General features: G+C 42.2%; 1 protein-coding gene across 1 annotated transcript in view; it reads right to left on the bottom strand.

Moving 5' to 3' along the window:
* Positions 1-1,403: 1,403 nt before the first annotated feature.
* The window catches only part of LOC124143939, a 28,305-nt gene continuing 15,013 nt past the window's right edge, over positions 1,404-14,695 (bottom strand). The window contains exons 15-26 of the mRNA XM_046513098.2: positions 14,336-14,549; positions 13,249-13,412; positions 12,315-12,491; positions 11,174-11,404; positions 10,652-10,822; positions 9,840-10,043; positions 8,407-8,667; positions 7,861-8,040; positions 6,200-6,355; positions 5,535-5,555; positions 3,396-3,480; positions 1,404-3,183 (exon numbers count right to left, since the gene is read on the bottom strand). Of these exons, the coding sequence (XP_046369054.2) occupies positions 2,718-3,183; positions 3,396-3,480; positions 5,535-5,555; positions 6,200-6,355; positions 7,861-8,040; positions 8,407-8,667; positions 9,840-10,043; positions 10,652-10,822; positions 11,174-11,404; positions 12,315-12,491; positions 13,249-13,412; positions 14,336-14,549 (2,330 nt within the window). The 3' untranslated portion in view covers positions 1,404-2,717. The remainder of the gene's footprint in view (positions 3,184-3,395; positions 3,481-5,534; positions 5,556-6,199; positions 6,356-7,860; positions 8,041-8,406; positions 8,668-9,839; positions 10,044-10,651; positions 10,823-11,173; positions 11,405-12,314; positions 12,492-13,248; positions 13,413-14,335; positions 14,550-14,695) is intronic.

Below are 14,695 nucleotides of genomic sequence, written 5' to 3' on the forward strand. Positions count from 1 at the left end.
GAATGACCTCAACTGCTTTCTGGGCAATTTCAATAATTCTCCCGTTTGCATGACTTCCTGGTTGGACCGTTTATTTTTTGTTGGAGGACAACCGCAAACCGCTTCACAAACATGAATCTTTTATTGATATGTTTACAGACCCATTTGTGATAATATGAATGTCATACTACAAAATGTCTGTATAAGGAAGGGTCAACTGGCATATTGCTGAACATATTGGTCTGTCTGTCTGTTTATCTACACGTTTAGCTAGGGATTCAGAATGTCTTTTTATATAAATATTAACTGTCAGTTCAGGCGCAGCGGCACTTGGGGCTTTCCTTCCACATTAAGCTGACACGGCGCGATATAACTGTAATACTGTCAAAAGCGGCGTTAAACCCAACTCACTCACTCAGGTGGAGCGTACATCATGAGCAACAGTACCTTGGCGCTACATTAATTGCGCAATGGTTGAACTTATATACATGTTTGTGTTACCAGGGCCCACATGCACAAAGCGGTCTTAGCGCTAAGACTGTCGTAAGCCTATGTTAAAGTATGGGAGTTACGATAACCTTAGCGCTAAGATCGATTTGTGCATGTGGGCCCCGGGTGTCTCTCATGTACAACTTATCAGACTCATTCATGTTAGAAAATGTTATCGTCAAGGAATATGTTAGGCTCTTATAACTCCGACAATCTAAAAAACCGATCATTTGATTGACCTGGTTGTTTTGAGTGCTACGTTTGGTGGCTTAAATGAAAGATTAGACATTTTGTTGAGGATTTTCTTATCGACAATATGTGCGTGATGTCGAATCCAGTTTCCCATGATCTGACCCAAAGGTTAAGGCGGATCATGTGTTTCGGCTCCATGCTTCCGGTAACCATTGTTGACAGTGAATTCAGCCATATTAAGACGGTGGGTTCAGTTTAATCGTTTGCCTCTCAACTTTTAAATGACAGGCCTTTTTCGAAAAAAGTCGAACAAATGTGTGTACTTCAGATGGGTAAGGAGTGAGCTCTCTTACAGTCAAGTCACCAACCACACAAGTCACCAACCACACAAGTCACCAACCACATGAGTCACCAACCACACGAGTCACCAACCACACAAGTCACCAACCACATGAGTCACCAACCACATGAGTCACCAACCACACAAGTCACCAACCACATGAGTCACCAACCACACAAGTCACCAACCACACAAGTCACCAACCACATGAGTCACCAACCACTCAAGTCACCAACCACTCAAGTCACCAACCACACAAGTCACCAACCACACAGGTCACCAACCACACAAGTCACCAACCACACAAGTCACCAACAACATGAGTCACCAACCACATGAGTCACCAAGCCTGACTCCCGATCCATTGAAGTGCCACTGAGTAATGATGTGTGAAATCACCATTAAATAAAAACATACTTTATTTATATTTTTGTTTCCAGCACAAAATGTACAATTGTTGTTATATTTACACAGTAAATAGGCATGGTATAAGTAAATACGTAAATAAGTATAGGCATTATAACCAAGATCATTAGGGTACACTCACTATCACGCATAACAAGAATAAAAAACATTTTTGTTGTATGGGATACGTCAGGCTAGAACAAGGGAATGTTTCCCTTTAAATCATGCGCGTCAATCACTTTTATTGTCAATACAAAATAATTTCAAAATTCGAGCCTCATATGAGGCAAACTCTGTTATTATTAAAACAAGAAAACATCATTATCACTATCCACGCCATGGGGCATTGCAATTTTGTTTGATCATTATGTAGTATGTATGCATATGCACACAGAGCTATTGCATCAATGTTTTAACTCAGTCTTGATAACTATCTCTTAGATAAAATGCACACACAGTTTCAGTCATGTAACTTTAGTAGTTTCCGAACAAAACCCGTCCCCATTGCAGCCACTATGCACGTTGTAAAATAACATGGATCAAGGGCTGTAACTCTGTAAAAATACAATTTACAGCACCAAGCTTTAGTCTTGACAAGTATCTCTTAAAGGTTTTGCAAACTTTCAGGTAGTTTCACGTTTAACTTTTCCTCATTGACGAGAGGATGCACACACACTTAAAACATGTAGCAATGGACGTAACAATGAAAAATCAATAATTTATGGCACCCATTTTCTTACTCAGTCTTGATAAGCCTAGTCTTGTCTGGTTGATGAGCTTGCGAAGTTTCATGTAACTTCAGGAGTTTCTGAGAAATCTTGTCCCTATTGCAGCCATGATGCACTTAGTTAAATAACATGGATAAAGAGAGAGTGAGTCAGTTAATATTTAAGGTCACATTGGCAATATTTCAGCCATATTGTGACGACATGTATCAAGTATAAAAAAATTAATTGATGGTACCACTTTTCGAACTTTTCGAAGCGTCTCTTAGATAAGCATGAGGACAATTTCATTTAAAAAAATAGCATAACAATTACATGCTTGAAAACTGACATAGTGTGAAAGAGCCGAGTTTAAAGTGTGACCAGTTGTTTTTTGTTGACAAATATAAGCGTTCCTCCCGCTTTACTTTGTTTTCAAAAGAAAATTATACTCCCAACTCCCTCCTCAGTTTTGGACAAAAATGTGCCCGGAGAGCATTTTTGTAATGTAGCTTAATAGTCTGAGGGATTATATACAGTTTGCAAAAGTGCCGACACAACAAGAGGTTATAGGCCTCTGAGCAATTTCCAATACTATCAGGAACAATTTAGTATTTTGTGTCAGAGTTTAAATCAAACACCGAGATCGAATTCTTTCTATCAAAGTTCATGTCAACGTGTTGAATGCTCAGTTGAGATGTCCTAGATGCTGTGTCTCGTTCTGATCTTCCTGTGTCCGTCCCCAGCACTTGAGCACCATCTGTATCAATATCCATAGCTGGACTGCCAGCTTGGTGATGACCCGTGCGTGTGTTGGATCTTTTCTGTGTTAGAGGGACAGAAGACTGACTGTACGGAGGTGGAGCTTCAGTTGTTATGGGACCAATCTGTGTGGCCCAACAAACTGAATCGTCCCTGCTTAGGTCATCTGGGTAGGCCATGTGGGTCCATGCTTCTATAACTGAATTTGGAGCACCGGGTTTGAATCTGATATTCAGGGGTATGCTTTGTCCTCCCGTAGACATATCTTCGACAACAGTCTTCAGTGCATTGACCTTCCTCTTCTGATGCCTCCTTTAACATAGAAACAATACTCGCTGCTTGACTTGAGTGCTGATGACTTAACATAGCTGCAGTTTTTTAAGCAAGTAACGAAGGTTACATTACACATGTATCATCCTGATATTTCGAAGAGAAGAATTTAAAAAGTACATGTACGATTTAGTTTAATAAAAATGTCTTACGCACACTTGGACCATTCTTCATAATTTTAGAACAAAACTCACCATTTTCTGTAGAAGTATGCAGCAATGGACACTGCTGTGATCAGGAAAGCCGTTGTTACACCCACAACAATAGCCAGTGGGAAATCTAAATAACAAATTAGTCTTCAATCAGCAACTAGAAGGTTAATTCGTAATCAGATCTAAAAGGACAATAATTGAATTCCCCAAAGATATCATGTCAGAAGAAAGTGTGTAAAAACTTGACAAAACCCTCTCCATATTCCTAAGAAAACTCTGCCAAAGACAAGTCGATTGTACGATTCCGACTACACCATGAGCATGTGTTTATGAATTACTGTCAAATATTGATGACACCAGGTGTTCAAATCCGTTTGAGTTTAAACATAGCATTTATCACTAACCCCTAAATGGATTTATCGCGCGTATCCGAACTATAGGCTAATTACTGCTGGAACTCAGTCACCCCCGGGTCAGCACCCTGCAACTTGCCCGGGTCCCTAGTTCTTGCGCTGGGGGACTAATGGCATTACCCCTCCTTTCTTCCATCGTCTGTAGTCGGCTCTCTTCAAGAACACACGTGTTCCGCCGTATCTAATCGCTTTCGCTTTGTTGGTTATACTTTGTCCACAATCGCGTTCGTTTTGCCGATTTACGCTTCAAAAACGATCAGTTTCAACTCTCGCTCTTTCGCTCCACTCCCGAAGTTCAACCCAGGGACATTTACCACTTGCAGATTACCGCCTTCATCAACTCGACTTTTCGTGATGCCTCCCTCGAGAGGAGCAGCCATCAACCATAAACACGTGAGAGCAGCCACGTGGTCAAGGACAACCGGGAGACAAACCCATGGAGTACGGATAAAACATGATGCCTATGGCGAGGTTTCAAAAATTGGGAATAACGAAGGTGGCACGCCAACGCTTCCTCCAAGCAATTAACGTGCAATCTGCACAGCTTGTAACAGGTTACTAACTCGGGGAGACAGCTAAGCAAGCAGCTGGGAAACATACTCCAGTTACTAGAACATTAAGCGCCCGGCGACCAACAATTCCGGCACGGAATGTCAGGGGACCCCTCACGCCACCTGGACAACGTTGACGGTAAGCTGTGGCTGAAGTACATGGTCACACAGCTGGTTTGACAACTGGAGTCAGGCTGACGGGCACAACAACACAGGGGGTCATCGCCAGTAAGGTATGCTGGGACTTGGTTGTTGCAGACACAACTGCAAGTACCCTCACCAATGCGGTAAGTGTTGCAGAAATTTTCATGGCACTAGGAACTGCTTTTTATATAGGAAATGGGGTCCAGCAGACCCCATACAAGCCCAAACAATCTTTCCCGGAAAGCAAACCAGTCGCAAGGAAAGGTAAATTCAATGCCCCTTTCCGCTGTCGATCTCAATGAAATGGCACCCTGGATACAGGAATATGCTAAGGTCAATTAGGAACGAGCGAGGATGCTATGGCTGGCGCGCGGTGGAATGAGGTGGAAGGAGCTGGACACCATTCTTGATGCACATGTCAAGGCGCCACGGCGCAGCACCAGAGCCCTCATCATTCAAACGACCCGTGCACAGTGAAGGGCAGCCAACTCTACCTTGACACGGTGGCCTCAATCCTTTAGATACAACCTCCCGACACCAGGATCCACGGGATCCACACTATATCCACAATGCTGCCCAGGCGCTACTGGCAGGGTGCGAGAGATCCAATCAGGATCCAGGGGATGCGGAAGAACATTAACCGGCTTGCCAACCGTGTGAAAGAGATTGGCGGAACAATAGTGCCACATCCCCAGATTCTGGCATAAGACGGGGACATGGTAGGGCGTGGAGGGCGTCCACCTCAGCAAATAAGGACTGTGTGCGTTACGGACAAATTATTGCGTGCCCTGGCTCTTGATTTGCACTAATGGGAGGATGGTGTCCCCAAGGTCATTGTTTCTTTGCCCTATCAAGGCAAGCTGGGCTTCTATGCTCCACTTACCGTATGGCCGTGGTTGTGGGGAAGCTTTGTGACATGGTTCTTTTGCTACTGCTAGCAACAATATAACTTGCTTCCAATTTAAAACTTTGGTTTAAGACAATACTGCTTTTCAGCGGGAATCTTTCCTGGGTTACCTGCTTACGTTGGGAATTGTGTTCCTATTTGTTAAATTTTATAGTATTCACGTTACCTTTCGGAAGATGCACATCAACTGAAACACATAACAAGATATAATCAACACCATTGTACAGTTCATAGAATCCACATATAAGCATGTATAATGGCTCAATATTTATTATGTTTAGAGAAGTTAACACAAAAGGATTCATAAAACGGGCAGTGAAAGAAATGGTCATGAAGTATGTCATCCTCACCTGTCGTGGTCAAGACTTCGAGGTCTAGTATACACTACGTTTTTCCATTCCCCTTTGGATACATATATCTCTTTAAAGTGTCGACGCTATTTTTACCAACGAATCAAACCAGAGTCCAGTTCCAGTGAGAGGGAGCCAGCGAGCGCCTTGACCAATGAGCACTTTGACCAATGAGCACTTTGACCAATGAGCGCTCTGACCAATGAGAGCCCTGACCAATGAACGCTCATGTAACATCTCACGGTCATATTTTTGTGCAACATGTGCCACATTAATATCAGGCAATGGTAGGATTCGCATATATTTCACACACGGGGCAGGAATCATTTGATTTCCGTGACACATACACAACTCATTTCATTACTTGAATTATAATAGACACGCGTCATTACTACACAGTCTATCAGCCCAATGTATCCACGGATGATAACGAATACAATCTTGTAAAGTATTGACGTTGAACTGTTGTGTTACATTGTACCTGTGCATTCCTCGATACTCAAGGAAGACCTCCCAGGTGTGGACTTGCCCTTCGGACATGCATGACAGAATGTCGCCCCCGTGACGTTGCCATAGCGGCCGATGTCACATCGTTCACAGTAGCCGTTGATGTAGAAGGTTCCAGGACCACAAGGAACTAAAATTAAAAAAATATTAAATTGTGTTCTTTGAATAAAGTTATGTTCTGTTCACAGGGTACATTTTCGTTTTGGTTAGGACCTCGGAAACCTTGTTAGTACAGTTCCCGTCAGATCGGGAAACCTTTTTTGTTTTTGTGTTGTTGTTTAACGCAATTGTTGTACTGAGTAATAGTCCAGCTACATGGCAGCGGTCTGTAAATAATCGAGTCAGGACCAGACAATCCAGTGATTGATATCATGAGCATCGATCCACGCAATTGGGATACGATGACATGCATCAACCAAGTCCTTAACCTGACCATCCGATCCCGTTAGTCGCCTCCAGAATGGACAATATCAGACCGGAAAAAAAATGTTAGTGCGGACACCGTCAGACCGGAAACCTTTCTAGTACGGGATCCGTCAGTCCAGAAAACTTGTTAGTGCGGTCCCCGCCAGTCCAGATACATTGTCAGTGAGGACCCCATCAGTCCGGTCCAGAAACATTGTTAGTGCGGTCTCCGTCAGTCCGAAAACTTTGCTATTGAGGAACCCGTCAAATCGGAAACCCTGTTAGTGAGGACCCCGTCAGACCAGAAACCTTATTGGTACAGATCTCGTCAGGTTGCAAATCTGGTTAGTGCGGACCCCTTCAGACCCGAAACCTTATTAGTACGGCCTTCGTCAGTCTGGAAATATTGTTCGTGCGGACCCCTTCCGACCGGAAACCTTGTTCCTGTGGACCCAATCAAACCGAAACCTTGTGAGTGAGGTCCCAATTAGTCTGGAAAACTTGTTAGTGTGGACCCTGTCAGACAGGAAACCTTGTTAATGTGGACTCTGGCAGTCTGGAAACCTTGTTTGTGCGGGCTCTGTTTTCTGGGCAATTATTTTTTACCCATCAACCGTTGTCTTGTTATTTTCTCAATTCGGATCGACGGAGATTAAACGTACTTTCCAGATTAGGTGAAAATGAATATACTTGTTTACAAGTGAAAGTGATGTATGCATAGTATATCAATAATACCTTGCATCATGAGCAAATAACGTAAGGAAAAATACATGTACTACAGAAACTTCCGATTCTGACTAATACAGAACTATCTATAATGCGTAAAATGTGAATCAAATTTCATTTACATTATCTGTCACGACACGGTGGTTTGTCAACAGTTAAAATACCAACGAAGACATGTTGTATTTGAAATGTATATTCAGTGCAATCCCGCTTATACGGACCCAAGGTATCGGGAAACCATGCCTATATTTTTACATTCAAGATGGCTTCCTGACGGCAATATTGAAATTGGCTTAGTGTAACACAATAATGTAACACAATATTTCAGCTGTATCTGCAGTCGTTTCGGAGAAGTCCATTTAGAAAGTTTATGGACGCCAACGACGAACGAAGGAAGACATTACCTCACATGGCCTTTCAAGCCAGATCAGCCTAAATTATTGTCAAAGAAGCTCAAGAAGTGAAGCAAATCCAACTTTCAAACGTAACAATAACAAAACTCACTGCAATAGAAGTCAACCCTGGTCCATCCCACACTGCATGTGACGCTGCCAGAAACAACAGGGGCGCCTGTCAGTAGGTAGTCCACGCCATCTATCTTCACGGTGAAGTCCCCTGCTATTGCGGAGGAGTTCAGTTGAAGAAGGGCTGTGTTGAGTCCCTCCAGACTGCTTTGTAGACCCTCTGTCGTGTACAGATATCTCGTCATGTGACATGTCTATCGGCAAAAGTAATATATATTTGTATAAAACGTTTTAAAATACGGTGGGTGAGCGTTTGGGGCTAGTCGTCTGACTAGTCGGAGTTGCGATCCTTAGGCGTGCCAAAAATCCATAATTCTCCCTGACTTTGTAGGTTAGTCAACACCAATCGTGGATTTCTACAAAGTGGTAAACATCTCAGAACTTCATCACTTCGGTCTCTTCGCCCACATCAATCTGACACACTGTAGTATAACTGATATACTGTTCAAAGCAGCTCACTCACTTGTGTTATGCAAGAACTAAACCCTGTGTGATAGCCAGAGGTTTAATGTAATTAGGAACTTACTTTGAGCTGGACTTGTCCCAAGCGTTATAACAAATCCCATGTGGGTAATTTCCCTCTTCTGACGCTGTTCAGCATCACAAGTAGACGTACGTATGTCTTTGATGTAACACGTGTTATCTTTGATGCAAGGCAGAGCCTTGGCTTCTTCTCTGGCGCGCAGTAACACCTTTGACTTCCGGTCAGCCTCATTGTCATCAATGCATTCCAGGTCTTCATACTCTTCCTCGAATTTTACCTCTAATTCATCCGGATCCTCTATCGCTGCAAAGGAATACCAAAGTCATTTTAAGTGTATTTAGTTTTTGGGGGGGAGGGACGGTCTTCTATTGGGATTAGATATTTTTCAGCTGCAAAACAAGATGCTTCTTTTACTTAAACCAATGTGTCTGAATATTTGTAATTGATCTAATCCCATTCCGATGCAATAAACACGTCTTGAAGTTTGAACATAATATGCTTTTGACTATATGACGGTGAGAATGAATGTCAAGTTTATCAAGAACATTCCAAAAGGCTATTAACCAGATAATATGTTGCCAGGTTGAATTCAGTTTATCAACGAAATATAGGATATGGTAATGTAGATACGTCACCATACTACTGATATCATAAGATTGTCATAATCTGTTATACATTAATATTCAAATAACACAAGCACTACCTGTACAGTAAACATACTTTTCGAAAGACCTTCACTGATACCTTTGCCCTGTAGGTAGATCACTTACTACCTTTCCATATCCGACTGAGCCCCCAGAATGACATGTGAATGTATTAGTGTGAGTGTGAGTTAATATTTAACGTCACATCGGCAATAGTTCAGCTATATCATGACGAGAAGTAATACATTAATAACACATATATGTAGAATTTATAAAAAAAAACTGTCATCAAAGGACAGTACAAAAACTAGAATATCACAGAGTCTATTTAAAACAAGTTGAGAAACATTTAAAAGCAGAAAGAATTAACAACACAATATAAAAATGGGCCAGAGACCGTTAGTAAGTAAAGGCAGATCACCATACTAGGGACCATGGGGACTTACAGTGCCTTTGTTTCCTGCATGGACCCCGGCAGGATTTATATCATCCCAAATTACATAAACAGTGTGTGATATTCGCTTACAATCGCTTACAATCACAACAAAAAGAGCGCAATACGTGAGCCATTATTGCACAAATCGCATGACCACATTTCACAGTTCAAGCCCATCCAACAAATTATCATGATTGTTTTCTTACTTCTGCAATTCACATCCATTAACAGGGCGGTGGGATAGCCTTGTGGTTAAAAGAGTTTGCTCTTCTTGCAGAAGGTCCGGATTCGATTCCCAGCATTTGTACAATGTGTGAAGCCAATTTATAGTGCTGAAAAATTGCTAAAAGCGGCGTAAACCTAACTCACTCACTCATCTCAGCTTGCAAACCTACCAATACAATTGGGGAATCGTCCCTGTGGGTTGTCCTCGGTAACATAGCTCCATTCGTATCCCGTCTCCAGCCCACACTTATACACAGACAGTGGGGATCGGTCGAAGTCATAGCCGTCTTCACATTTCAGCTGACACAGTCTTGTACTGTTGACATCCGTGCATTCCAGATCGCCGTGCTCAGGGGGACTTACTTTTGAACATTCTGTAGATTGTGACACAAAACGAATCAGCAGATGTCTCAACAAAACCACATCACATCACACAGCAGCTTTGAAGAGTGAATAAACCATATCAGCATTTTGATAGCTGTTCGAGCTGGCATTTATTCCCCCCCCCCCCCCCCCCCCCCCCCCCCGAATTTTTTTTTTTAAATAAAAAAATAAATGAATAAATAAAAATAAAAAATAAATAAATAAATAATTAGAATAATTTTTTAATTTTTTTTTTTAAAAACAGAAATTTGAGGAATTGCTGAAATGTAATCTATCATTTGTTTGTTGTTTGACGCTGCCCATATCACTATTCCAGTTATAATACTGCCACCAGTGAAGGAGAGCAAGCAACGATCCATGCGGTCCAGGTACGATGGCGTGTTATCAACAAGTCACCGAACTTGACCACTCGATCCATTTAGTTTTTGACAAGCATAAGTTGTTTGAAACCATTATTATTTCCCCTTATTCACAACGGGTGCGGGATTATGCAAAGAATCTTTAAACGGACAGTTATTCATATTTTATCAGTTACGTCATCTCTTTCTATGGAGTCAAGGCAGTAAAAGGTCATTTGCCAGTGAGGCACATCATATACCTGGACATTCTCCTGTATCGCAGGCCCCGACCTCTGTCTCTGAACCCTCGCAGTCGTCTCCGCCATTCTGTGGTTGTGGGTTGTCACAACGTCTGGCGCGAGTTCTCTCCCCTGGTCCACATGACGTAGAACACTCTGTCCAGTTACCCCATGCGGTCCAGTGTCCGTGAACTAGAAAAGGTTGGTACACACTTTCCAACAAGAAATATCTTCAAGACATGTGAACCAGTTTACAGTGATGGTAAGCAGAATATGCACAGTTTGTTTATTTGGTTTTTTGTTGTTTGAGGATGCACGCAGCAATGTTCCAACGGCAGCCTGTATATAATCGAGTCCGGACCAGGCAAACCTGTGATTGACATCGGTTTACGGAATTTCGATATGCTGGCACACATTCAAAGAAGTAACCGAGATTGACCCCACGGATTATTTTATTGCTTTTTACAAGCAAAGGTTACTGAAGATCTACGGTTGTACCCGGAATCCTCAAGGGTTCCCACGAAAATGTGATTACAGACTTACCTAAATTAGCATCACAGTATTGTCCCGTGTACTCGGGTGTACACCTGCACGTGTATTCTGCCACACCATCTACACACGTGCCCCCGTTAGTACACTCGTTCTCCAGACAGTCATCCATATTGACGTCACAGTTGTCGCCGTGGTAACCATCTTCACAGGAACAGGTGTAGCCGTTCAGATCATCGTTACAATCTCCATGGATACACGGTGAGGATAGGCATTCATCTGTGTCTGTGAAATACAGAACCGTAGGTTCACGTTAGATCATATATATGTATAGTCCTCGATTATCCAGTGTATTATATCTCCATTCTATTATGATAAATATCATGGACGCATTAGCTTCGTTTTGAGTCCGCCTCCCTGGCACGACGCTAAAAATAGCCGTCCGATCAAATTACACAGTTCTACTCCGTGGTCTAGTGGTAGAGCGTCCGCCCGGAGAGCGAGAGGTCCGGGGGTCGATCCCCGGCCGCGTCATACCAAAAGACGGTAAAATATGGAACTTGTTGATACCCTGCCTGGCACATTGCGAATTGCGGCGCCTTAGACGACGACGCGTTCCCCCAGGATTTTGAATGTTCTCATGACGCATCCTACTGCTGTCGGCGAGTGAGTGTGTTAGATTTAACTTCGCTTCGCAAATAAGAGTTAGGATCATCGTCGCTTTTGAGATGTATTTTAAATGTATCACAGCGTTTAAGCTTATGTGAGAGAGGAGCGCAAAGTGAGCACGAGTGACCTGACAAGGGGAACAATAAGGCGAACTTGGGATTCGATTTCACCAAATGGGATTCTGGCACGCCTAAGGGACGCAACTCTGCACAGTGAATTGCGGAACCTCACCCCACTGGGCAGCACGTGCCAAACCTACTCTCTATTATCCAGTAGTAAGGTCAGTTAAGTATTGTACTGGTTAAAACACTGGAGCGTCACGAATAAAAACGGGTATCGAATGGTAAAAGTACGGCCAAATCAACTTCACTATAGTCCAATGATACCTTTAAACCAGGGTTGGACAAGCCACTCTGCTTACAACACCCTCACAGTCCTCAAATCGAAACGATTTGCAGTTTTGCAGTTTTATCAAAGAAGCATGTTCTTTAAAAAATATTTCTCAATAGCATTCTGAAAACCATACCGTCACATTCACTGGGGATCTGTATAAACGAATCTGAGAGGTTTGCTGAAGTGAAGTCTTTCCAGTTGAAGACGTCCCCGAGGCTGCCCGTGAAGCAAGTGTGTGACGTTGGTGACGGAACTGTCTGGGGGGAACGCCACATGTTCACATGGGATACACTGCCCTCAAAGCCAGCACCTGTGGGCATCCCGATCACGTCTATTGTTACAGTTCAGTCATGTTCTAACCACACGTGTGAAAGTAATGAACTTACATTACCTAAATATAAAACGCCAAAGCCAGAGAATAACCTGCCTCAATTATCCTTAGCCATACATTTAGTGTGAAAGTAATGACCTTACATTAACTAAATATAAAACGTCAAAGCCGGAGAATGACCTGCCTCGATTATCCCCCGAGTAGATTCCAATGGGTGTAGAAAGCAAAATAGCAGTGAAAATTATGTGAACGGATCCCTGAAAATGATGGACAATTACGAGTCGCGAGCAAAACATTGTGCAATGAAGACCAAAAGGCGGTATGGAGTTGGTTTAAGGAGCGGACGTAAAGTCACATTCATACTGAAACCAGTGGCTGTAAACAAAAGTTTGCTTTGATTTTTCGACTTGATAAATTGGATTGATGCGTGAAATTTTGAGAGATTGCATTTCACTTCTGGTTTATATATAGACAGGGGTGGTTGTGAAAAGGGCATACAATTTCATTATTTTATCATTATTTCAGATTTCTGGCCTCAGTCCCTTGATTTGCATCTGAAGTTCACCAGGAATTTAGAGTCTCGCTGACAGTACATGTCGTCCAACAGCAAGTGGTCAACTTATTCCAAACATGTACGAATAGGTTTCTCGTCATTTTCCTTTCTTTATTGATGTGTGTATACATATATGTTTAATCCATTTAAAATATAAACATGAAATAACAAGAAGGGGCTAACCTCCCATGGAAACCAGAATAGATTGGCCATCATAAGCGTCAAAAGATACAGCGTGCGTGAGACGCTGGACCTCGTTTACACTGATGGAGAGTGTATTGTTGATGTAGTTGATATTTATCTGATACCATCGGCTTGTGTTCAGGACCGCCACATCGAGCACTGTCCTGTTAAACAAATACCACGATTTTTATTTTTTTTTATTTTTCATGTGTTCAAATGAAACAAAACCCAGTAAGTAATTCGAAGTCTTCCATACATCTCTCTGACATGCATAGATCATGTGTTATTTTAGGGACAATAACCATTGCACCCTTTATAGATTCGTCAAATAACCTTCTCTTTTTATAACTTTGTAAGACACTTTAAAATTTGTAGAATTATGATAAAAATAACATATAACATAACATTGTATGATTCATCTATGAAATTTAATCAATTGAAATCCCATGAATCAGCTACCAGTGAAATCGTCCAGACGAACAGGTTTAAGGATCAACAAATTAGTTTGTAGTAATGACCCGTTAGTAACATATATAGACCCGTGAAGATCCGGGTTAGAGAGGGTCTTCAGCAACCCCTGCCTAAAAGGTGACTATGCTTGTCGTAAGAGGCGACTAACGGGATCGGGTGGTCTGGCTCGCTGACTTTGTTGATGCATGTCATCGTATCCGAATGGTGTGGATCGATGCGTATGGTATCAGTCACTGGATTGTCTGGTCCAGATTATTTACAGACGGCCGTCATAAAGCTGGAATAGTGCTGAGAGCGGCGTAAACAAACAAACAAAACGTGTTGGATTGGGATACGTTCGCGACAGTAATCTTCTGAAAGGCGGGGTCTCCGGAAGGACGGGGTCAAGCCTAACGCTGGTTTACTGTATTAAATTGCAAAACGCAATATGATAACATTTGTATCCAAAACCAGAACGCATTTCATTTACTGTTTGTGACGATGGGGTATTCTCTTGGTTAAGAATCCCATATCTTGTAACTCCCGCCTTGATATTGCTGGTGTAAACCAAACTCACATACTATCGCATTTACCGTTCCATTTCCCGTCAATTTTGTTTGATCTCAGGGCTACTTACCCTTTTACACGTAGCTGCATTTCAGAAGTTGTTGTCATGGAGATGGACAGAATACTAGTTTGCTTATCTCCAGATGTCAGAGATATGACGTCTCCTGCTGAATCATACACCAGCCAAAAACGAAGTTCAAATCCGCTTTGAATATCAAACTCTTTTGTGGCGACTTCCAGCTGAACACTGGCGTTTTGAGAACTAGACACAGCCACGTCAAACTCTGTGGAAAAAAAATACCAACCAACCAAAATGATAGTTTGTAGTCGCTTTTTTATGACACGCAATTTATGTGATGCAAAAAAACAATTTAGGACATCAATCATGTCCGGCGAACGATTTATTTAAATAAAGTCCTTGTCCTTCAAA

Source organism: Haliotis rufescens, unplaced genomic scaffold (genome assembly GCF_023055435.1).
Source record: "Haliotis rufescens isolate VD_foot unplaced genomic scaffold, xgHalRufe1.0.p SCAF_6, whole genome shotgun sequence".
Lineage (NCBI taxonomy): Eukaryota > Metazoa > Mollusca > Gastropoda > Lepetellida > Haliotidae > Haliotis > Haliotis rufescens.